This window comes from Delphinapterus leucas, unplaced genomic scaffold (genome assembly GCF_059928025.1).
Source record: "Delphinapterus leucas isolate spDelLeu-1000000601 "Yukka" unplaced genomic scaffold, BTC_Dleu_Yukka2 spDelLeu_asBTCV2_sq31, whole genome shotgun sequence".
Taxonomy (NCBI): Eukaryota; Metazoa; Chordata; class Mammalia; order Artiodactyla; family Monodontidae; genus Delphinapterus; species Delphinapterus leucas.
Window position 1 is genome coordinate 13,319,388 of NW_028322240.1, and position 26,359 is coordinate 13,345,746.

Consider the following 26,359-nt stretch of genomic DNA (forward strand, 5'->3'; position numbering starts at 1 on the left):
TGTGAGTATTTAGTGAGATTCTGGGTATATAAGTGCTTTGGATAATATAACACTGTATGAACACAAGATATTATTCGTATGGAAAGTTAACGGAAAGGTGTCAGGTTTCTCACCACTCCTCCCCCCTACCAAAAAAAAAAAAACCCTGGAGTTTGGTCCTGGTTGGGCTGTTTCCTGTAGTTTATGGAACTCTTTGGAACGTTAAAGGGTCAATAGGGGCTTTGTCCTGCCTTAGGTCAGTTTCCCACGGTTGGGGTAAGGCTGCACACTCTTTCCTCCAACAACGTTATCAAACACACCCGACACTCAAAATGTGGTAATTTGTTAGACAAAAGTGAGGGTTTGAGTTACACTAACCGCTGCTTTGTTCAAAGCACCCCCTCGGAATCTGAGATCTTCTCCATAGGCCAGCAGAAGTGCACGTGTCCCCCAGGTTTACAAATGCCTTAAAAACAGCCTGATAAATCATCCCCCAAGTTTGTGTACCATGTCTAACTTCATGTCTCGGTGGGGATATTTTTAACTCCTGCTTCTAACTCCTCTCAGTTCCTTTAAGGAAGTGTGATCCGAAAGGGTCAGACATTTGGCATCTACTTGGGGGAAAACTTTGAAAGAGTTCCTGATGCTCCCCCTGGGGTAGGGCTGCCTTTCTCCAAAAGAACTGGCCCTTCAGAGTGTCTTTTCCACATAAGGGCTTGTGCGAGGCCCCAGGCCCCAGTTGATGCCGTCTCTTCCCCACGACAGATGGTCAAGCCTTCAATTTCAGCTAGTGATCTGCTGTTGAGAGGGCGGGCAGGAGATTCTGCCAGCGTGCCAAGTGACAGGGCTGCTTAGGGTAATGGGGATCTGGTGTGTGCCCGGCATAGCTTTTGTGCTAACGATGGGCTGGTGACAGGTGCCTTGCCCCGGCTCATCGCTGAGACAGAAGATCCCCTGCTCCCTTGATTCTGTTTCTCTCTGGCAGAGCTAGTGTCCTGTTTGCCGGTCTTTCAAAATCCATTTTGGCACCAGATGGACCCCCTCATGGTGGCTAGCAGTTGTCTGACTTGAAGATGTCAGAGGGTGTGCTGACAGCTCCTTCTAACACAACCTGAATCTGGCTGTCGAGTCTGGGCTCAAATGGCTTAAACACACACAGGCAGCAAATATTATCAACCCTGGGGAACTGGGAATGGGAGCCGGGTGCCCAGTGGATGGAGAAAGGCAGCGACGTCTCCCTCCACAATATTCATGTTGACGGAGTGGAAATAATCGTACTAATAATTAGTCTTATATTACACTTATTTGTGCAATTGCCATTATAGTACAGTTGCTGTCAATGGTACAATTAGTATTAATATCAATACTGCACTACTTCTATTATTATTAAAACTACTATAGCATAATGGTTAAAAGCACAGGCTCTGCAAATTTGAGTCGATTCACATTTAATAACCTTTGGGCAACTTAACTTCTCCGAGCCTCAGTTTCCTCATCAATAAAGTGGGATTAATACTAGAGTTTATTTAGGAGGCTTGAGTTGGAAAAATGAATTTGAAGTTCTTAGTGTTCTGAGCACAAAGTAAGCACCTAATACATGATTATTTTTACTGCCACCATCACCATGCTTACTGTGTTCCAGACACTAAGCATCATTGCAGTTAATTTTCACACTTGCCTTATATGGTAGGGACTGGTATTATACCCAATTTATAGATAAGGAAAGTGTGGTGCGGAGAAGTTCAGCTATTTATCAAAGTCACACAGCAGTACCTGTCAGAGTTTGGATGGGAATCCCATTCTGGGTATTTCTAAGAGTTGTGGCTTTTCTATCATACCAAGCTGACTCTTACTGTCAACTTAGTGATAATCAGCCCTGTCCTGGGGTTTGGGTGGCTTTTAAATATTCCCTTCCAACCAGCTATGTTTGGAAGAAGCAGCCAGTTTTCACATCTCAGGTGTCTTTGGATGTAGGCTTGAACCCCAGCAAGATGGCAGACTCACTGTCCCAACCTCCACCACATTAAACAGAGTCTGACAGCGGTGTGTGATCACTAGGACTACCCAGCACTTGCCTCTGAGAGTTCAGAGGAAAGGGACAGTGCAGAGGCACTTAGGATTGTGACCACTCTCTCAAACTCCTTTCCTTTCCCCCAGACTACGACTGAAGTCAGGAGTCAGCATGGCCAGTTGGGCTAGGGAATGACACTGTTGCTCTTTGAGCTGGATTTCATTTGACACAGTTGGGTTTCAGCAGTGTTCCATGAGTCATTTGTCTTGTTCAAAATGTTGATAAACTTTGGCCTCTGTGAAGAGAACCTGGAAGTAGGGATGAAGGATTGTTCAGAAGCCAGCTTTTACTGATGGGCAGTTGAATGTTGCATGATGTTGAAAGAGCCATTTCAGGAAGATGTTTACATTTTAAAATGTTATTTTTGGGTTAGCAAAGTCATTGTCTCTCTTCAAAGAGTTATTCCCACGCCATACTTCCCTCTTGGCAGATTCTAAGAGACCAGGGAGGAGAGAGATTCCGCTGGGATATCTCTCAGTTTGGTTTTCAGAAATTGGCTGAATTTGGTGCATCTTTGTGCTATGCTGTCATTACAGAGGTGTTATTTGGTCGATAGGCTTTGTACTCAGAGCTAAGTCCGGACTGAGGCATCCTGGAGTGATAGTTCTTCACAAATTATGTGTATTGAAGTAGGGATTTTACTCCAGTGTAGACTGGAAGTGGAGAAAAGATGAAGACAAGAAAATTCCTATGGGAATTGAACTAATCAACATTTTAATGCAGTGTAATATTTTGGGAAAATATTTGGGCCTGAAATTCACAGCACTAAAAGTAAAAAGGAATGAAGAACTTTCGGCAGCTTTTAAAATGCTTCTTTCCCCAAACATAGGCAGGTGGAGAAGTTTAATTGTAGGTGGCCAACAAGAATGCCCTAACTGGACACTTTTGATCCTTGCTGCCTTTCCGTGATGAACTTTAACAACTGCCAGCTAAGAAATATAGAAATAACTCATCTAATTTATCACCCAGACCAGGACACTTTTGAAAGTTAAAGTGGGTACTGTTCATACTTAACGCTAATAGAGCTGGTGTAAACTAGAATTATTCCTGGCAAATTGGGACCTTTGGTCACCCTAGCCAGTAAAACCCATGGATCTCACTCTAGAATCAATTCAGAGATCAAGGTGGCAGTGAGGCAGGACGTTCCTTCTTCCATCACAAATAGCTTTTGTCTATAGCATGCATGTAAGGAAAACGTATGGGATATGTTCAAGAAGCCAAAGGGCTTCAGTCAGTATGTGAATCTTACCTACTTCTCATAAGTACTCCTAATTAGAATATTTTATTTGGAGATGCTAAGATAAAAAGTGTTTACCATCTCCTTACATTCATCTAGCATGTTTCTTGCCGGTTCATCATCTGTGAATTTACGGGGCTTAAATTACATGTTGTTGTTGGGGACTCTGAGTGATTCTCAGGCAGTTATCTCCAGTTGGACCCTGCCTTAAATTATCGGGAAGACTTACCCTCTTTATGAGTGAAAATACTTCCTTGGGGGCTTAATTCTTTTGTGACATCTGTTGGCAGCACTGAGAGCATTCTCTTCATAAAGAAGGTCCAGCTTGGATGCAAAACAAAGGCTAAAGCTTTAAACAAAATACTGGCTCTAACATCATTCTGAATATTTCAGGAAACGTGCAGAGAATAGAATGCATGACCCAGAAGTGACTTACTACTTTTTTCCCTTCTGTGTCAGGACTGAAATGCTAACCGTGATAATTTGTTTCTTCACAGGTTCTTCTTGAAATTTTTCCTCAAGTGTAACCAAAATTGCCTAAAGAATGCGGGAAACCCACGTGACATGCGGAGATTCCAGGTGGGTCTGTCTTGTCTTTCTTATACCTCAATAATGACATGAGTATTGGGAGAGGGTAAAAAAGTCTTAGGTGGAGAAGAAACAGAGTATCATGGTTTTCCCAGAGGTGAAGAGCAGGTGAGACTTTGGGTCCTCTAGAAGTTGTTGTTTATATTAGAGAAGAATTAGGACTGAGCCACCTGCGTTCACTGGTTGAAGCAATGGTACCCTTTGAGCCTAGTCTGGCTTCCCAAATGGACTCATAAGCTTAAACCACTGCAGGTTAAGTGAAGTACATACAAAGTGATGCATCCTTTGCCAAAAGTTCTACAGGTAGAAAACTGGTAAATAGGACCTTTGTGCTGTTTTGGAATGATGTCACCTTCCTCCCTCCTTTCTCTCTGTTTTCCTTTTCCAGTCTTGGAAATTGTTGTCAGTAATTATCTATTAAAAGTGGACCCCTGAAGAAGCAGGGCATATCTAGGGCGGTATGGGTGACACTCAGTCTGTTTCAGAAATGTCCTTGTACAGCAACATGTAAATGTTTTCAAGCATCAGTCATATCTGCCACCATTTAAAGCATGAGTGGTATGTTAACCTCATATAATTATACATTTACTAAAGGAAAAAAGATGTGAAAATACATGTGTTAACTTCCAAGACACAGACATGGTGGTTGGGTTTTAGGAAGGGTTGCTAAGTTCTAGATACATGCTTCTCAAGCCCTAAAGTGCTGAGAATCCTCTGGGGATCTTGTTAAAATGCTAATTGAGGTGTGAGGTGTGAGATGTGCCTGAAATTCTACCTTTCTAACAAGCTCCCAAGTGATGGCAAAGCCATGGACCACACTTTGAGTAGCAAGGTTCTAGACCCTTGTGTTGCTCTCCGTCTAATTTTATGACTAACTCATTTGCATGGTCAATGTTAGTTTCTCCGCCAGAGTAATGATTCATCTATGGATGCCCATGGGGTCTGTCAGTGAAAAATAGCATGGTGTTTAAGGTATGTTCTTAGGTATAGTTAGTCCGCTTTAAGTGTAGATTGAAATGTATGATCTCTGAGAGGATCTTGACAAATTTTAGCTGCATATTCTCTGATGGGAGAAAGGGAAGGGATGATTCTGGGCACTGATTTTTGGATGTCAAGATCTCTTAGTCTCCAAGATGATTATTTTTATTATTATTATTTTTAACATCTTTATTGGAGTATAATTGCTTTACAATGGTGTGTTAGCTTCTGCTTTATAACAAAGTGAATCAGTTATACATATATGTATATCCCCATATCTCTTCCCTCTTGCATCTCCCTCCCTCCCACAAGATGATTATTTTTAATAGGTGAGACTCAGTAGTCTCATGAAACAACAAATTCAGTAGAAAGAAGACATTCTCTCCTGAGATTTTGAAGCAGTTCTGGAAATCATTTGGCCTTGCCAACTTTTGTCCTGACAGATAAATGGGGAGAATCCCTAGATTCCTAGTGTCCTGGAAAATGTCTCTCCTGGGGAGCTTCTGACCAAAGTGGGTAGACTTGGGTGCTTTCATTCCCACCCAGGACATTTTGTGTTGAGTTGGAGTCAGCTTTGCTGGTGAAACATGTGATGCTGTTAAGTACGTGTTGCTAAGTGTCTTGGAACATGAGGTTGGGTTTCAGTATAAACTGTGTTGTCACTTACCTTGGCCTTGAAATGGGCCATAGATCTCCTTTGACCAAACTTGGATTAAGAACAAGGCATATCCAAGCACGAACCAATTGATGTGTAATAAACGTGTCTAGTAGACATGTGTGATGCCTTATGAATACTGGGATCAAATTTGCTGTGCTTCTCAGGGCAGAAAAGTTAGAGATGGACTTTGGTGACACCACGAATCTAAAAGAGTGTGTGTGTAAGATTTCTGGGGCCTTGTTTTTCCTCACAGGACCTGCCAGTGAAATGTCTGAAAGCTTCGAATTATAGGAATGTAGCTCTTGGATGAGATGAGAACCAACTCAGTCTATTATTTTTGAGAGTATCTAGAAAGCTTTAGTTTTACAGACAAAATAGTTATTCTTGTTTAGCATAAGGGCTATTGAGTCAAGGAGGCGTGAGTTAGATTTCTGCAAAAGCTCAATTTCCTCAACGGTAAAATGGAGTAAAAATGATGATTCTGCTGATTTCACAAAAGACAGTATTTTGTAAGCATAACTAATTTGCACATGATCAAATATAAATGTAAGCTTTTGGAGAGAATATTTGCTGTAAACTAAAGCTGGGTCATTAGTTCAGTATCGGGTTTCTCAGCCTGGGCACAAATGACATTTTTGACTGAATAATCCTTTGTTTGGAGGTGGGGGTGGATTTGTCCTGTTTATCTTAGGATGTTTAGTAGATGTCACTGGCCTCTACCCACTAGATACCAGTAGAGAGACCATCCCCCCACCACAGTCATGACAGACCACAATGTCTCCAGACAATGACAAATGTCCCCTTGTGGGGGTGGGAGTGCAGAATTGCCCCTACTTGGGAATCATTGGTTTAGTCCTATACCTGATGACCTCTGACTCTCCCTGGAAATATCCAGCAACTTAAACTCAATGAGCCGTAAACTCCATTGTCAGCCTCGTTTTTTGTGTGTGTGAGCCTCCACCCCAAGCTGGCTTCTCTTCCTGTGTTCCCTGCCTGGGTTCATTCCTAACTGCCTTAAGTGCTGGGGAGATGACTGTTTACATTTGTGTCTGCATTCAGGGTGTTCCGTAGACATATGTATAACTATATGTGTCCATGTGTGTACCTTGATGTATGACTATGGACATTGTCCGTAATGATGATGATGAAGCTAACATTTATTGGGTACTCACTACGTGAGAGGTACTGTGCTGAGTATTTTACATGAGTTATCATATTTATCTTCACAATATATGCAAATAGGGTTTAGGAATGTGCAAATAGGGATTATTCCCAGTTTACAGATGAGGAAACTGAAGTCTAGAGAAGTTCAGCAATTTGCCCAAAGTCACCCATCTACTAAGTAGTGAGGCAGTGATTCAACCCAGTCAGTCTGACTCAGATGTTCTCTAGTGTCATGGGACAGTAAATAACTTGTCCAGAGCCTGTAGGCAGATACTTAGTGAGGCAGTAAAGAGGTTTCTCAACACCTGAGAATCCCGGGAAAGCTGAGAAGCATTTTCAGAAGGGGTATTTGCGCTGAATAGACCCTAAGGATACCGTCTGCATGAAGGACACCGGGATGCCAGCAAAGCTCACCAAGCAGTGCGTGGAGTTGTGTGGAAGGGGAAGAACTTGAGCCTGTTTCTGATCAGAGCCACAGTGTTGGTCAGTGTTTATTCGTATGAACTTTAGAGAAAGAAGCTGTCGCTCAGAAAACTGCCTGCGCTTCACCTAATCGATGGAGGTTTTAGGCAGTTCTCCAGGGCAAGAAAGACCCCCTCACCAAGTGAAGCCTGAGTCCAGTGGCCCCTGGCAGCTCAGAGAGCTCTGTTCAGAAATCACACTGAAGTTCCCAACTGTTAGGACTAAACCAAGCGCGGGAGGATTATTAGTCTTCCCTGCAGCTTCCCTGGCTGACAGAGGTGTGTCCTAGAAACACTGGTGGAACTTTTCCTATGAATAGGCATTGATTTCCATCATTTTTCTCATAGTACGCTAATTGGGAAGCTGGCTTCAAATATATATATATATATATATATATATATATTTTTTTTTTTCGGTACGCGGGCCTCTCACTGTTGTGGCCTCTCCCGTTGCGGAGCACAGGCTCCGGACGCGCAGGCTCAGCGGCCATGGCTCACGGGCCCAGCCACTCCACGGCACGTGGGATCTTCCCGGACAGGGGCACGAACCCGTGTCCCTTGCATCGGCAGGCGGACTCTCAACCACTGCGCCACCAGGGAAGCCCTGGTTTCAAATATTTTGATGTCACTGTTGCCTCTGGGCAGGGGGTGGGGGGAGTGAGAGAGTGTCATTTGGGCACGAGAAAACTCCCTTCGACTCTTTACATCTCAATGTGACTTTTCCCCATCATACTGAAAACCAGAGGCCTGGAGACATCTGAGTGAGAAGGCACTCTTCTGCCAATTCAGTGGGCTCCCCCACCTGTCGTGGGAGCTGCTTTTTCTCTCACCCCGTTTTGTATGCTTACCAGGCCAGCCTGATCTTCATGCAGCCGTGCCAGAGCGTGTCTCCTCTGAACAGCAATCAGGGGCCTGTGTAGGTGAGTGAGGAGGACATAAGAAAGGTTGTTGATCTCTTGACATGTAAAGACATTCTGTCAAGCAAACTCAGACTCACAGCGACTGAGCTTCTGGTGTGTAAACAGAGACTGCTTAATTACACAGGTCATGTCAATTAGTGTGACCTTAGCGTTTTCAAGAAATTAATCACTTTCTGTAGAGCTCGGCTGTGTTCATATTTTAAGGCAGTATGGAATAAACCTTGTAGAGAATCTGGTACAATCTTTTTTCTTTTTTTTTTTTTATAATGGATGTTTTCTTTTGAAATCCCCAGGCTGTGGTTAGGGTAACAAACTTGCTTAAATACAACAGTGGATACAGGCTTCATTCAGTTCTGGCGGGTGTGGGGACATGGGAAGAGAGTAGGAGGGAAAGCTGTGAATGAAGACAGCTCATGACAGGGAGAATTTCACTGTGACTAAATGAGCCCATTTCTTCATCTTGACACTAAAAACACGCTAATGTCAAAGGACTGTGTTAAAGCCATGTCACAGGTCTCGTTTTTAACTGACAGGAGCTAGACAATTCTGGGTTAAGATTTAAATCCTTATCAATAGCTTTCCTTGTTGGGGCTGGCAGAGTGGGGTGTTGAGGGGAGGAACAAGAATTGGGTACAAGCTGTCATCACAGTAGATACCATAATACCTGGAGACTGGGAAGTAAATTTCCAGGTTCATCTTATCTCTTTAACAAAGTTTTCCATAGGATGTAAATCTCTATCTGTGTATAAATGTTAGCTCTGTGACTACATGTGAACATAAATGTAAGATATCTTTGTTCCTGCATGCATGCCTGCGCTCAGTAGTATTTATTGACATGGGAGGTGGTGAGTGTACCGTGATGAACAAAAAAGACTGAGTGTTTGCCCTAATGAAACTTATATTCTAGTCAGGGTCTCTTAGTTAGGTTAATACTAGCCGCTGTAAGAAATAGACCAAAGAATATATAATGGCTCGTCTACAAGAGAAGGTTATTTCTTGCTAATGTAAAATGGTACAAGGCAAGTGTTCCTGGTTGGTGAGCCGATCTTATACATGAAGTAGTTTGGGGACCTGTGTCTCCACCATTCCCTAGAACCTCGTTATCTCCATCCATCCAGTTGAAGGGTAAAGAGTGCATGCAGGGGGCACGTGGACTTCTTAAACCCTGGTCTTCGAAGTGATCCTTGTCAAATCTGCCCACATTCCACTGGCTAGAAGTCTGTCACACAGCCATGTGTAACCACAGAGGGACCTGAGAGTGTCTAGCTGTACCACCCAAGAAGAAGAGAAAATGGATATATAAGGAACGATTACCATCAGCTGCTATGCTGTGTACAAATAATTACACATCATTAAAATTTTTAATTATTGCTATAAAGGAAGTGAAACAGGATATTATGAGAGAGAATACCAGTGTGGGATCAGGGATGGGAACCTACTTTAAAGCAGGTGACCAGGGAAAACTTCTGAGGAGGGGACTTTTAAGCTCCAAGATGATAGATAAGAATAACTCATCCTAGGGCTTCCCTGATGCCGCAGTGGTTGAGAGTCCACCTGCCGATGCAGGGGACACGGGTTCGTGACCCGGTCTGGGAAGATCCACATGCCGCGGAGCGCCTGGGCCCGTGAGCCATGGCCGCTGAGCCTGCGCGTCCGGAGCCTGTGCTCCGCAACGGGAGAGGCCACAACAGTGAGAGGCCCGTGTACAGCAAAAAAAAAAAAAAAAAAAAAAAAAGAATAACTCATCCTGAGAAGAGCCAAAAGGATTTTTTGAGCAGAGAGAACAGCAAGGCCCCAATTCATGTTTATCTCACATTTATCTGAGGAGATGAACAATCTTCTTTCACTTACTAATCATTTGGAGCGAGGGGGTAGGAAATAGGAGAAACGACCAGGTTATTCTTCCCAAATTCCCACCAAAAATGTCTGGTCTTTCAAAAATGATGACGTGGTAAATGACATTAAAAGGCAACTCTCTGCCCCCTGTTTTTGGGTGAATTCTATAAATTTTGGAGAATCCTCGTTACTTATTCAGAAGCCCACAGTGTATGATTAGAGGATTCTTAAAATATATGCCCAACCCCTGCAGTTTCGGTCTGCTTTTAAAGGCGCTTAAATGAAGAAGGAAATATTCTTATCCCTTTTATTTCTCTCCCACTGTCCCCACCCCCTGTCTTATATTATTTTGACAAACAGCACATCTTGCAATTAAATTCTTTACCAACAGAACGCTAGGGGCCCGAGCAGCCATCACTCTCTTCCTACAGAATAATTTCAAGATGCACCGTGCTGATTAATTATACTGCAAGCAGCTCTAATGATAGTTTCAGAATATAGGATTAATTCACATAACACGGTAAATACAAATGGTGGATTTTCAACCTGATATATTAAACCATTACGGCTTACTGGGCAAGTATGTATTTTGGCATGAGCCTTATGCTGGGCCTTGGCAGAAAATATGTATCACTGAAAAGGAATCCTTATGAATGGGATTTGATGAGTGGTAGCTCTTCACTAGGGGGAAATAAATTCCTACATTAAGTACAGTTGCTATTGAAAAAAATGTAAAATACATTAAACGATAGATGTAAAAGTGTTTGGTTTGATCAGTGTTGCCAATGGATATTGGTTCTGAGGATGCCTATACTTACTGAGACTTACCAACAGAAGGTATTCTTATATTCTTCCACTTTTTAGGTTGTAACTTATAGAGCTCTTAGTATGTGTGAGACCCTGTACTAAGTGTTTTACATATATAATTTTATTTATTTTTCTACCCTTTTCCCCTTGTTTACTTTCCTCCAAATGGGCACATTGGCTGCCTTTCTCTTCCATCATTTCTCTTCCCCAAATATACTAAACTCATTCCTGCCTCAGGATTTTTGCACTTGCTGTTCCATCCCCCTGGAAATTATTCTGCCATATCATTGAGTGGCTGGATACTTCTTATTACTCAGATTTCAGCTAACATGTCACCTCCTTAGAGAGGCCTTCCTAATCATCCACTCAAAAGTAGCTCCCACCTAGGCGTCACCCCCCTCTCCTCATTTTATCTTCTTCTTGGAACTTGTCACATTCCAAAGTTTTCTTTCATTGCCTATTTATTTATTGTCTGAAAACCCTTTTTTATTCCCAATGGGAACTAAGCTCTTGATGGGCGAATACTTTGTCTTGTTCATTGCTGCTTCTCCAGTACATAGAATAATGCCTGGCACTTATTCCTATGATTAAATGACTTATCTAAGGTTACAGACTGGTAAATGATGGAGTCGGGGTTCAAACTCAGCACTGTCTGACCCTGGAAACTGAGCTGATGACTAATATGCTACTTTCTTTCTCCCAGTTTCCACACCTGTGTGCCACGGTCCCATCGGCAGAGAGCACGCATGGCAGTTCTGTTATGTTTGGGCTTACTGCTACTTAAAATGGCCAGTGGGAACACATAAATGGAGAGCACCAGTTAAATGCCAATGACACCATCAAGAGTCATCAAAAGTATCCTGATCCAGAGAGAGAGAAACTAGGTTCAGATCAATGATGAGCTTTTTATGTCTACAGTGTGTCACAGTTCAGGAGACAGAAGCTGAGTCTAGTTTCCAATAGTCCAAATTAGTCTAGCACAAGAATCTGAGGATTTAGAAGTGTCTGTTCTTGTCTTACTGTTAAAAGAAGAGCGATTTTTGCCTTGAGCCTTAAAGGGCGGATTTAATTCAGCTACTCGCTCCCTCACTCCTGCAGTTCCACTCTGTTACATCCTGTAGGTTTATGCGTCCTCCATAATTTTTAATGAGTTATTTGGGCTCTTTCAACCAGATAGAAACTAGCAGTCAGGCTGGTTTCAGAGAATATCTCGTTTCATATCAGTCAAGGATATTTTAAAGGACAGAGTTAATGAAGACCCAACTGCAGCAGACCATTTTTATGTAAATAATACCTGAAGTGTGGTCAGCCAGATAGACACAGCGAAGTGTACTGGAAGAGACCAGAAGCAGGGGAGAGAGGGCCTAAGCCAGGAGCTTGTCTTGAGAGGCCAGAAGCTGTTGGGGAGAGAAGTGGACCTGGAGTCTGAAGTTTCCCTTCAGGTTTGCCTCTGCTCTTAATTTATCCTATGGCCTTGAGGGTGTTTTTAATCTCTTGGACCTCAGTTTTCCAAGCTGTAAAAGGAGGCATTGGACAAATTTGCAGTATCATAACTACTAAGGACTCCTTTTGTGATTTTCTTCTACAGATGTCTTGTGGTGACATATTTTTCAACGTAATTTCATTTATTAAGAATCACACTCTATTTTAAAATTAGTCAAAGCGATGTGAAACTGCCAATTTAGAGCTTCTCATGTGCATGAGATAACTGTGTTTCCACATAGAACTGTTATGATCCCATATCAATAAAGGAAGGTAACTGAATATTTTGGTATGCATCCTTACTATGGATGAATTTAGGATGCCCTCTCTGAAATGTTGTCCCCAGTACAACATTTGAAAACTTGTAGTTGGAAGCTATAGCTACTAGATTGGCTGACCTCTTGGGTCCCTTGTGGCTTGTTGGAGGAGACTATAAAGAGTAGTTCAGTAGACAGGTTGGATGTAGAATGTGGGCTGTGTGAAGTAGAGGGTAGAATTTTGATCACTAGGCTTTATTTTGTAGAGCAGTTTTAGGTTTACAGAAAAATGAGGGGAAAGTACAGAGAGATCACAAATACTCCCTTAATACCCCCTCCCCAGTTTCCCTTATTATTAACACCTTGCATTAGTGTGATACATGTGTTACAATTGATGTGTCAATATTGATATACAATATTGTTAATTATTAATTAGCATCCATAGTTTACACTAGGACTCACTATGATGTACATTCTTTGGGTTTATACAAACTCATGATGTTATGTATCTACCATTACAGCATCATATAGAATGGTTTCATTCCCTACCCACCCCCCAAATCCTCTGTGCTCTACCTATTCATCTGTCCCTCCCTCTTCGCAAACTCCAGGCAACCACTGATCTTTTTACTATCTCCATAGTTTTCCCTTTTCCAAAATGTCATATCGTTGGAATCATACAGTATATAGTCTTTACAGGTTGGCTATTTTCATTTAGCAATTTGCATTTAAGGTTCCTTCATGTCTTTTTGTTCCTTGATAGCTCATTCCTTTTTTTAAAATTTTATTATTTTTTATACATTTTTATTGGAGTATAATTGATTTACAACGTTGTGTTAGTTTCTGCTGTACAACAAAGTGAATCAGCTATATGTATACACATATCCCCATATCCCTTCCCTCTTGAGCCTCCCTCCCACCCTCCCTATCCCACCCCTCTATGTCTCACAAAATACCAAGCTAATCTCCCTGTGCTGTGTGGCTGCTTCCCACTAGCTATCTATTTTACATTTGGTAGTGTGTTTATGTCAGTGCTACACTCTTACTTTGTCCCAGCCTCCCATTCCTGCCCCGTGTCCTCAAGTCCATTCTCTACATCTGCATCTTTATTCCTGCCCTGCCACTGGGTCCATAAGTACCATTTTTCTAGATTCCACATGTATGCATTAATATACGGTATTTGTTTTCCTCTTTCTGACTTACTTCACTCTGTATGACAGACTCTAGGTCCATCCACCTCACTACAAATAACTCAATTTTGTTCCTTTTTACGACTGAGTAATATTCCATTATATATATGTGCCATATCTTCTTTATCCATTCATCTGTCGAGGGACATTTAGGTTGCTTCCACGTCCTGGCTACCGTAAATAGTGCTGCGATGAACACTGTGGTACATGTATCTTTTTGAGTTATGGTATATGCCCAGTAGTGGATTTGCTGGGTCATATGGTAGTTCTATTTTCAGTTTTTTAAGGAATCTGAATACTGTTCTCCACAGTGGTTGTATCAATTTACATTCCCACCAACAGTGCAGGAGGGTTCCCTTTTCTCCACACCGTCTCCAGCATTTATTGTTTCTAGATGTTTTGATGATGGCCATTCTGACTGGTGTGAGGTGATACTTCATTGTAGTTTTGATTTGCATTTCTCTAATGATTAGTAACGTTGAGCATCTTTTCATGTGTTTGTCGGCAATCTGTATGTCTTCTTTGGAGAAGTGTCTCTTCAGGTCTTCTGCCCATTTTTGGATTGGGTTGTTTGTTTTTTTGATATTGAGCTGCATGAGCTGCTTGTATATTTTGGAGATTAATCCTTTGTCAGTTGCTTCATTTGCAAATATTTTCTCCCATTCCATAAGTTGACTTTTTGTCTTGTTTATGGTTTCCTTGCTGTGCAAAAGCTTTTAAGTTCCATTAGGTCCCATTTGTTTATTTTTGTTTTTATTTCCATTTCTCTAGGAGGTGGGTCAAAAAGGATCTTGCTGTGATTTATGTCATAGAGTGTTCTGCCTATGTTTTCCTCTAAGAGTTTTGTAGTGTTTGGCCTTACATTTAGGTCTTTAATCCATTTTGAGTTTATTTTTGTGTATGGTGTTAGGAAGTGTTCTAATTTCATTCTTTTACATGTAGCTGTCCAGTTTTCCCAGCACCACTTATTGAAGAGGCTGTCTTTTCTCCATTGTATATTCTTGCCTCCTTTGTCAAAGATAAGGTGACCATATGTGTGTGGGTTTATCTCTGAGCTTTCTATTCTGTTGCATTGATCTATAGTTCTGTTTATGTGCCAGTACCATACTGTCTTGGCTACTGTAGCTTTGTAGTATAGTCTGAAGTCAGGGAGCCTGATTCCTCCAGCTCCATTTTTCTTTCTCAAAGTTGCTTTGGCTATTTGGGGTCTTTTGTGTTTCCATACAAATTGTAGAATTTTTTGCTCTAGTTCTGAGCAAAATGCCATTGGTAATTTGATAGGGATTGCATTGAGTCTGTAGATTGCTTTGGGTAGTATAAGCTCATTTCTTTTTTTTTTTGCTGCATCATCCTCCATTCTATGGATTACCAGTTTGTTTATCCGTTTACCTATTGAAGGACATTCTGGTTGCCGATGCCTTTTAGTCAAATTTTTTTTATGGATATAATCATAGATTCGCATGCAGTTGTTCAAAATTATACAGAGGGATCCTGTGTATCCTTTACTCAGTCTACCCTTATAGTAATATTTTACAAAACTATTGAGCAATATTACATTGTACTGTACAGTATTCATACAGGATATAAACATTGATACAGTCCATCCATGTTATTCATATGTCACTAGTTTTACTTGTACTCATCTGTGTATGTATGCTTTTAGTGCTATAAAATTTTATCATGTGTAGGTCTGTGTATCTATCACCACAGTCAAGATATTGGATATTTCTGTCCGCACAAGGATCCTCCCTGTTGTCCTTCTATAGTAGCCCCATCCACCTTCCCTCTGTCCCTAATCCCTGGCAACCACTACTTTGTTCATTTCTAAACTTTTGCTATTTCAAGAATAAATAAATAGAATCATGCAGTGTACTAGTTTGCTATGATTGCTGTGACAAAATACCACAGACCAGGTGGCTTAAAAACAGGAATGTATTTTCTCAAAGTTCTAGAGGCTGGAAGTCCCAGCTCAAGGTGTCAGCAGATTTGGTTTCCTCTGAGGCCTTTCCTTGGCTTGCAGATGGCCACCTTCTCCTCACATGGTCTTTCCTCTTTGCATGAACACCTTGTGTGCCCAAATTTCCTCTTCTTATAAGGACACCAATCAGATTAGATTAAGTCCCACCCGAACAGCCTCATTTTAACTTAATTACCCCTTCAAAGGCCCTATCTCCAAATACAGTCACATTCTGAGGTTCTGGGATTAGGACTTCAACATATGAATTTTGTGGGAGACAAAATTCAGCCCATAATATGCAGTATGTAGCCTTTTGTTATTGGCTTTTTCACTTGACATAATTCTCAGGAGATTCATCCAGATGTATCAATAGCTTGTTCCTTTTTATTGTCGAGTATTATTCCATGGAATGTTGCTTAATGCCTTTTTATTTCATGTACTTCTGGCCAATGCATTTCATGCCTCATTATTAAGGGCTCTGAATTAATGCAAACATAGAATAAGCTAAACCCCGAGGTAAGGAAGCATGTAACAGACCAACTTTAGCACTAATTTCCTTACACTGAATTATCATATATTAGCATTGAAAACCAAGATTTATAATTTTTAAATCATTATTCAAAATTAAGTTGCTAAAGTGGTTATATTTTAGAGAGAGGTACTGCCTACCAAAATATTCTAAATTTAAACAGTGAAAATATTTTTATGATTTAATTTTCCCCCGGCGCTGTATTTGTTCTAAAAATATTTAAAGACACAGATTTCAACTCTTTTTGTTGCTTCTGTCCTAACCCCTTCTTCCACATGAGCTGCTACTTTTGTTAATGTGATCTGCCACTCATGACTGAATTTAGCTGCTTGTGTCTTTCTGAAAATCTGCTCATGAGACAGAGATCGTGCTTCATGAATCTGAGATAATATAGTTGGGACATACAAAGTCTCCGGCTTGATAGGAAGGGAAGAGGGACAACCTAAGGAATGATAGCAAAGAAATAATTACCAATAAGAAAACTCTCAGAGAACCCCTCATTCAAATGAAGTATTGGGGAAACTAGACTGCATTGATAAGATGCAGAAAATTTATGGACTGTTTTCAAAGCTGTAAGGTTTTATTTCATTTCAAGCCTAGAATGTAAAAGGCCAATAGGAAGATGGTTTATAGAGAGCAAAATTACATAAACCATTGAAACTTGCAATTCACAAGAGGTCTAAATTATATAATTATGTATCATGAGCACAAAGGTCTTTAAATTTGTAAGATTTCAGTGTTAAACTGATAGAGCAGTGAATGTAGAAGAAATAATTTCTGCAGCCTTGTATTTAAAATAACAGTTTATAGGCTCTTGAACTTCTTGACGAGATCACCAACAAAGCAGCAACTATGCTACCACTGCTAACATTTGCTCTATAAGAACTGGAAACCATGCTAACCACTTTAAATAATATAAGCCTCACAGTAACCTTATGAGTTAGGTACTATTATCCTTTCCATTTGAGAGTCAGGGACACTGGGGCTTAGAGAGGTTAAGTTAAGCTGGCCAAAGACAACATCAGCTAGGAAAGATTGAGAGTCAAAAGTCATAAATTTTGTGTTGAATTTTTTCTAATTCTAAATAGATGGGGGTAGATAGTAAAAGTAATAACCTTCAGGGAATTTAGATCCAGGATATAACAGAGAAAATTTCTGAGCCAAGAAGTCAGAAACTTCATTGTAAAATCCCCGAAGTCTGTGGGTACCTGTGGACTTCCCTTCGCCCTTTTTATCCCCTCACCTGGAGGGTTGGCTGCAAACAGAAGATACCAGGGAACACACTGGGTATTCATCAGCACATCTCTGGATTGCTATACTAAAAAGCCATGCCCCTTCCCCAAATAGAAATTTACTTCCAAAAAATACACGGATAAAAATATATATGTTTACGACCCTAAACATGTCCACCTGGCTTAATACTTATTTCAGGAGGAATAAATTGGGCATCCTCATGAATAAGTTGGAACAATTTATTTCAAAACCATTCTGTAGGGCTTCCCTGGTGACGCAGTGGTTGAGAGTCCGCCTGCCGATGCAGGGGACATGGGTTTGTGTCCCAGTCCGGGAGGATCCCACATGCCGCGGAGCGGCTGGGCCTGTGAGCCATGGCCGCTGAGCCTGTGCATCCAGAGCCAGTGCTCCGCAACGGGAGAAGCCACAACAGTGAGAGGCCTGCGTACCGCAAAAAAAAAAAACAACAAAAAACCATTCTATAGCAGCACTGTCCAGTAGAATATTCTGCAATGTTCTATAACTGCCCTATTATAGTGGCGTCCAGCCACATGCAGCTACTGACCACTTGAAATGTGGCTATGGAAACTTGGGAACAATGGAATTTTAAATTTTACTTAATTTAAAATTAAACAGCCACAGGTGTGATTACTGTATCAGTGCAGTTCTAGAGAGTAAAGTTTTAATTATAACAGATATCATAAAATTCTAAATATACCTGTTCCTCATCTTACCCTGGGTCAGGGGAGTGAGGAAGGAGGTTGAAAGGGAAGGGGTGGTTGAGTCCAAGTGTAAAATCATTTTCCATGTTTATCTGTCTCAAATTCAAGCTGGGTTTTGTTGACACAATTTGGGAAGGTGGAAGATTTGGCAGGTCCATCTGTCCCTTTGCCTGCATGAATGTGTCAGCACCTCATTAATCTTGTGTTTAAACTGTACAGGCCCTTTTCCCTCTTACTATAGGCCTATTTTTAAAGGACTTTTCAGTGCTCCCTTTGCATCTCACCATTAGATTTTTTTTTTATTTACAAGTTGCTCTGTGGATTAATTGCAGCATTTATTTTATTTAACTATATCCTGATCATTTCCAAATTGGAATGAGAGAAATTTTTTCAGGGTAGGGAAGTTAAAATGTGTTGTGTTATGAGTTTTTGAGAAACATAATAGGTGTTTATTTTCTAGAAATTAAAGGCATGAGGGTTCTCTGTATCATCTTTCTCCAATTGTAACTGGTCTTTCAATGAAATGATCTTACTGCACATGTGGTCTTGGTGATCCTTCTCTTACCAAGAAAATAAAAACATATAGGGTGTAGTTTTCTTTTTTTTTTCTTAACCGTCTCGATATTTTTGTTCAATGTAGGAATTAGATGACAGCGTCTTTAAATGATACTGAATATTTTAAGCCTGTAGCACTCAGTCTTACAGGTGCACAGTGGATTGTCATTGCCTTTTTTTTTCTTAAGACAGACATCTAGAATAACCACTTTCTGTATTTCCTGACACTGCGAACAGATACCGTTTGTCATTCCTTTTATAGTTTCTTCAGCTAACGACTCCAGTGACCACTCAATTGTGGTCTTGCAGTAAATCAAAATTTCTCTGAAAGACCCAGCTCTGTTACATAATTGTAAATGCCCCACGAAGTCATCTTCTTAACTAAAAAGAAAAGTGAGTTTCCGTTGCTTTAAATAATATGGACTCTGCCACCACTCATAGTACTTTTTGAAAATAAAAGAATAGAGAACTTTCTTCTCCTCTCCCTCCTCCTCCTCCTCTTCCTTCTTCTTTTAAATTAACCTACAATTGATGAGACATACACAGAAACTTCAGGCTGTCACATCTGGTTGATCAATCATGAAGAAAGAGAAAAACCACTTTGCAAACTGCTGCTTCAAACTTACTGCATCCTTCCATGAATGACTTGCCCTGGCTGGAATTTTGGGTTTCACAATGACTAAAGAGAATACCCTGAGTCCCTGAATGGACTCTCTTAATTGTTTACTTTGCATTTTAACAAAATAGAGATAAAAAATAAAATCAGGTGAGGCTCCAAGTCCTGGTTGGGGGGGGGGGGATCAAGGTGAAGACCCTGAGGGAGGGTGGAGGGGATCCCACAGAAGCCCTCCCCAGCAGTCATCCCTGGGAGACCCCACGGCAGGATGACCACAGTGTTGCTTCATGGGTCTGAGAAATACTAGAGCCTTGATAAAAGGAGCAGGGCCTTGGGTCTGCAGAGGGGAGGGCCCGAAGGAAAACAACAACAACAAAAAATTTGGTTGCCATCTTGAAGGCAAGGGGGAAGGAAATCCGCCATATTTTGCCAGGATGCCTTTAGGTCAAAGAGGGGACAGTGGAACTTTTAAGTATGGCAACCATTGGTGGATTGGGGGCAGGGTGCTTTGCCAGGCAGGGCTTAAGGTTCCCAGGCCTAGCATTTTCCCCTCTGCCCAACTCAGGTGATGAAATCGTAGCATTGCACAAGGCTCTAGAAGTCAGGGTCCCCTTTCCCCAACTTGGAGAAAAGTCTTCCTCAGAAACTGGGGCCTCAGTATGTGCCAATCCTTGTAAAACGTTTCACCTCTTCGGGGGCTTAGGCGTCTCAAAACCAAGAGCAATTAAAGCACAAGTCTTTCCAAGCAACCGGGGAATTGAGCAAAAATAAATCAGAAAACCTCAGCCTTGGCTCTGGAGGTTCGCCTCATTATGAGAGCAGATCTATTAGCCCTCTTGCCATTGTCTTTCATTTCTCAAGTGAGGTGATTCTAATTAAATTAATCTGCATGTCAATCTATCGGTGATCAATCAAAGAGCCTGAGGTCCCCCCTGTGCTGCAGGGTGCTTGCGGCTGACAGGGGCTGATAATGGAGGAAGAAATAAACTGTGGAGCAAAGTTAATTAGTCAACATAATAGGTGGATTAAACGGGAGCCGGCTGATTGCTGTTTCCCATGTCAGAGCATGAGGTGGGTGCTGAAGCTGCAATTACAGACAATTATTATATTTGGTTGTAAGAGGTCGCATGAATAAACATATCTCTGTGGGGTTGGGTTTTAATCCTCTTACCCATTTAATATAAGGAGAACTGTAGGTCATTTTGTCTCAGTGTTTTAGTCAAAGTTCTCTGAGAAAACACCTTTGCCTCTGTCCTTTCCGGCAAACTCCGTTCAGTCAGTTTATGAGACCGCCACAGTAGCTGAATGTACCTTGGGCCAGGGCTATCTTTTTTTTTTTGGCTTTGAAACACAGCTCTAAGTCCCTTGATTAGCGTGGATTTTGGGGTGGTGGTGGTGGTGGTGATGGTGGTGAGGGGGGGCTTTGGTCTGATGTCTGATTAACTAAACTAATGTAGTAAGAAAAAAAGTACAAGAAACCCCAAAAAGACACCCAGGAGAGAAACCTTCATCCCAGCTCTCACTGAAACCTCTCTTTTTCATTTCTCTATCCCCTTAACCCTGACGCAGTGCTGGGGGGAAGAAATATTTTAAAGATTCAAAAGATTTTTATTTGCATGATCAACTGTGATATCTGCTTCAGTGTCTAAACTGTAGGGCAATTTAGGTGAAACACAACCACCCTTGTGTAAAAAAAAATGCTAATAAAGATCTTCCTGTTAAAATTATGGTTAACAGTGTACCTTCTGCTGTATAACTATAAACTGTGCAATTTTACTTAAAACTGCATCAAAAGCGTTCCATGCCAAAGACCCACTCATCAATAGCTCCTCTTGTTAGACTTGTACAGCATAAGCACCAGTTATTATGTGAAATAGCTATGCAATTTTCTTCAGCTCCCAGCTGTTATTTATTTAACTTGAGTTTATTACCCTCCATGCTTTTATATTAAAATGTTCCTTCATTTCTCTCTTCTGTCTCCAGGTCGTGGTGTCTACGACAGTCAATGTGGATGGCCATGTCCTGGCAGTCTCTGATAATATGTTTGTCCATAATAACTCCAAGCATGGGCGGAGGGCTCGGAGGCTTGACCCCTCGGAAGGTACGCCCTCTTATCTGGAACATGGTAGGCGAATCATTTTCATTGGTTGGCATTGCTACTTTAACTGTGCATTTATTTGGTTTCTTTCTTACAACTCCACCACATGTTCTACCCCTTTTCAAATTTCAAATGTCCTGTTGAACAATATTGATGCTCAGTATTTAAAGACAGGAGGATGTCTTTGAGGGCCAGCCTTTCTTGTTGCATAGCTCCCTACCCTGGAAATGGCTGACACATCCTTCCTTCAGGTTGAAAGACAGAGGGAGACTGGACCCCTGCTTTATTTTAAGCTCCCACTTGATTAAAAAATAATGAAAGGCCAAAACAGGGCAACAAAAATCATGATATATTTTAAGTTTATGGTTGACCTGGTTGTATAATGAACGTCACTGTCTTTACAGTCCTGCTGGTGTAAGCTCTGTGACTACATACTTAACTTCGTTTGGAGATAAGGTCCGAAGTCTAGGTTGGAGGTGTTTTCTGAATATAAAGTCCAAACTAAATGTCCCTCCCATGCCCTGTGCACACCCCTACCCTCATTACCACATGGTACAGTCTGCTTTATGTAGGTAGAATTTGGTGGGGAGAAATCACATTTGTCTTGATTTTATGGCTAATGAGTTGAACCCTTGAGTGGACTGGAGGAAATCAGGCAAAAATTTGAACCAAGGAAAGTAAATGCCACTCAGAGGAACTATAAGCTGGATTTAGCATATGTCCAAATGTTTCTGTGCTGCATGTATATATAATGTATCCCTCTGTTCATCCATCCATCCATCTACCCACCCAGGACAGTGACTGAGACTCTACTGGATGTCAATCAACATGGTAGATTTTCTCCAGTCTCCTCAAATTAAACTCTTAACTCATTTCCCCACTTCACTTTCCAGTTTGCTAGGTCATCCAGATTCTTTTAAAAACACTATCACACAAACTACCACCCGATTGTCTGATTTTTTGATGGGCCATGAGCTGTCTGTGATATAGTTCATAAGGTAGAAAACTCCTTTCCCTGTCAGCGTCCCAATTTAATAAACACACCACTGTCATCATTTTGCCTGATTTTTTCCCCTGCAATTAAGGAATACACAAAACTGTACTTTTTTATTAATTAGCCAGGTGTAACACTCTTAGAAGGGATTCTTTACCAATCCAGTGTTACAGTCTTCTAAAAATAAACCATCGTATTCCAAAAGCTACTTCTTTATGGTTTCATTAGTGCTGAGATGTATGGATATTACTTTTTGCAGGAGGCCATTTGGAACACCTGCTCGTGATTACATTCCTAGTTCCATTTCTGTACTTAAAATTATTCTAATCCTCACTTTACAGTAATGTTGCCTTTTAATACCCTTGGAGTCCCTTCAGGCATTGTATGATTAGAGATATTTAGGTGAAAGGAAGAAGGAAAAAATAGGTAAATACTCAGTCGGTACAGTTTGGACAGCACTAGCTTAAAAGCTAAAGTCTTGTTTTCGACTATGACTGGTTAGTTACTGTCGTGTCTGGGAACAGACTTGACTGTCATTTTGGTATCTAACAGTCATGGATTCACAGTTTCAAAATGTGCTCCAAGTGCAGACCACATCCAGCTCCCATGCCTGCCCTTGGGAAGGTCGTTGGAGAGCACACGATGCCTTGTAAATCATTCCTCCACCAAAAAAAAAAAATCCCAACACAAACCAGTAAAAAACAACCAGCTAGCCAGGACGCCTCTAGGGCTTGGCGGTCAGGAACATTATTTGACATCATGATGTGGAGGAAAAAGAGCCTTGAAATAGGAGCCGGGAAACCAAATTCAGGTCTGAGCTTCATTTCTGGCCTTTGTGTGACCTTGGACAAGTCGACTTACCTTTTGGGATCCTTAGTTTCCTTCTTGGCAAAATGAAAGGGATGATCTGTAGGGGGCAAAAAAAAAAAAAAAAAAAATGTGTGTCTTGGGTGGGGGCAGGTCACGTGCTCGGGGGAAGTGGGCTGGGTGGAGACTGCGGAAGAAGGACAAGTTCATGCTCTGCCGACCCCAGCCCCAGGCAGTTGTCACCCAGGGCAGGGAGAGCCGGGTGGGGTCAGATGCTCCAGTTTGACCAGAAGTAAAACTCTCCTATTTTTTAATTGCTGGTAACTAATTACAAATGTTTTAGCCCCTGAAGGGAGGAACAGGGGGGAAAGTCACTTAGGTAGAAGACAGCCACAGGCTCACATTTGGAGATCTCTGCATCAGAACGTCGCTAAGCTGCCTCCCAGCTCAAATATTCTCCCTTCTAGGTGAACATATTAATATTTCAGCTGGGCTAGCATTTCATTCTAAGTTGTTTTTTTTGTTGTTGTTGTTTTAATTGGGGTAATGATTAGAATACAGTTTGTCCTAGGTGTACACAATCTGGTTCATTCCTACATCATATATATCTATTCATGTACAGATCCTTTTCCCATGTAAAAGATTACAGAGCGTTCCGTAGACCTCCCTTGCTATGTTCTCGGGCTTTTTGATATATGTACTTAATCTGTATTTGTATAGGTATGGTAAACCTAATCTTAATTTATCCATTGCCACCACCTTTCCTTTTAGATTCACATAATTTGTAAAAAAAAAACCCAAAAAACAAAAAACAACAACAAACTATTCTAAGTTTTAAAGACAACATTTTATTCCTCTGCTGCAGGTGACCAGTCCACAAATGGCCATGTTCTCCTTAGTGTGTCACTCAAGAAAATGATGACATTTCACTGTTTATTTACGGTTAACCATCACTGGGGACTTGGGTGTGTCCTGTCTCTTTCAGCTAGGGGGCCTCCCTCTCACCAAAACCTGACTTCACTTCTATCCAGAAGAATAAAAAGGCAGACGCTTTGAGGTTCTCAGTAATGACAATAATTGGAAATCTGCTTCTCTGCAGAATGAATCAACCAACCACACATAACCACCCACTCACTTAGACGCTTCATGCTGATACATAAATATCTACTCAGCAGAGAGTGACTGTGGGCTCTTCATTGGTGATGTGTGGGAGTGGACTTAGATGCTAGTTTGCATCAATTTGGGGGCATGGTAATGCTTCATCTTGCCATTGAAGAATGCCCTGTTTAAGACTCACAGAGCCATGGCCCTCCTCGGCCGCTCCCGCCTCCACCCCACCTCACACAGCTGCCCCACAGCGAGACTGTGCGCAGTATTTTCGCCTCCTAGGTGACCTGTAGGAGTCTTCTTTTCCCTCCTTCTGGGCTCCGTACCATCTCATTTACAGGTAGCCTGAATTATTTTGAGCCATTCTGCACATCTCTGTTTGTCTTGCGCTTGTCAGAAGGTTGGAGGAAAGTTCTCTTCCGTGGCTCATCTTTCTGCATGTAAGAGAAATAGTGGCCACGCGTTACATTCACGCCTTCCTCCCTGTGTGACCCGTGGACTCACAGACCTCTGTGCTCGAATAACTGTCCCTGTATTTCAAGTAGGAGAGTTGACAAAGGTGGATTTATTTCATAGACTCTGGTGTGGTCCAGAGAGGGTGAATCCTGGCACGCTGGATCTCGTGGTGACTGTCCTCCCTCCTATTTTTTTCTTCATTCATAAATACTGAGATTTCCTTTGGCTAGATATTTATGAGCGAGTGTAGGCCAGTGAGGCTTTTCTGTTGAAGCAACAGCTTTGTAGAAGATGTACAGTTGTGGGGAGAAGCAGCCTCAGAAGCTAACTGCTCTCAGGATTGTGATTTTTGGAAAAGCATAGGCTTGGGATCAGAGCAGCTGAGCTGACCCCATGGGCGGTAAATGCACAGCTCTGGCCTGTGTGCCCCTCCCACGCCTTCCCCATCACTTGGGCAGACTCCAGGGCCTGTGTGCTGGGGATCTTCAGAGGGCCTGCGGAGTGTACTATCGTTGCTCTTCTGAGTTTCAGGTTGTGTTGACCTGAATGTAAGGCCTACCGTGGCGTCAGTTTCTCTCTTTTTTTTTCCCCCTGTGGCAAGAAGCGGTGCCCTCAAAAGCTGTAGTGCAGGGACCCTGTCAGCTTGCATGCGCTAACAGTTTATTATCCAATGATCTAATATGCAACAAGGCAAAGTGCTGCTGCTCATCATTCTGACATAGAATGCTGGGAGAAGTGACTAAATTACTTTCTGGACCATTAGCGCTAGCAGCTATGGTGAACTCACCAGCAGCATTTATGCAAATGCCTGTGAATACACTACTGGCTTTGTTAGGGAGCCGGCTGACAAGCAGTTTAAATGCTCATTTTATTTTAGGGGACATCTTTTTTTTTTGGCGTGCATGTGTTTTTCTCCCTCTCTCCCTCCGCTCTCTTCCCTTTCTGCACTGTTGGGGGACTTGCCTGCTCCGGGATCATTGGGCAAATCTGAGCGGGTCGGGCGCCTGGCCAGCACCCTTTCTGGGAGTGGGGTTAAGGCCCTGATCTGATGTTCTTCAGATCAAGGTGTTTTTTTTTAATTGTTACGAATTTGTACAAACCTTCATATTTATTTGAAAAATTAGTAGGACTGTATTAATCAAGAGTTTTTATTTTATTTTGTTTTTTGAGAAACAGCTTGAACTTTTTCTTTTTTTTTTTAATTGGGGTAAAATTTCTTTACAATGTTGTGTTAGTTTCTGCTGTACAGTGAAGTGAATCAGCTACGTGTATACCTATATCCCCTCCCTCTTGGACCTCCCTCCTCCCCTTTCCCCCTCCATCTAGGTCATCACAGAGTTTTGAGAAGATGAACATTTTACTGTTGATGAGTTCTGACCTGAGGACTTAGTTTCCTGGCTCAAGCATAGATGTTTTAAAACACCTCGCTTTTTAAAATGGAAAGCGATTGAAATTTAGCTTTGTGAGCATCAGATACGAATGAATTAAATCTCCCTTCACAGTAATTACAGAGATTGACATGTGAAGTATAATGGTGCCAGGATCCCAAAATAAAGCAGAAGTGGAGTTTGGTCAAACTGAAAATCCTTTGTAGAATAAAGAGTGGTGTTAGACTTGCTGGGCCTATCTCCTTGCTGTAAGTACAGCAGTAGAGAAA

At 41.6% G+C, this 26,359-nt stretch overlaps 1 protein-coding gene across 3 annotated transcripts in view; it reads left to right on the forward strand.

Annotated features, from left to right (window-relative positions):
- The window catches only part of LOC149743980 (transcription factor COE1-like), a 389,524-nt gene that overhangs the window by 247,555 nt on the left and 115,610 nt on the right, over window positions 1-26,359 (forward strand). For 2 of the 3 annotated variants that reach the window (XM_089905903.1, XM_089905904.1), the window contains exons 7-8: window positions 3,785-3,866; window positions 21,224-21,365. In XM_089905903.1, coding sequence (XP_089762029.1) covers window positions 3,785-3,866; window positions 21,224-21,365 — 224 coding nt within the window. The remainder of the gene's footprint in view (window positions 1-3,784; window positions 3,867-21,223; window positions 21,366-26,359) is intronic. The other variant, XM_089905905.1, reaches the window with a different exon arrangement.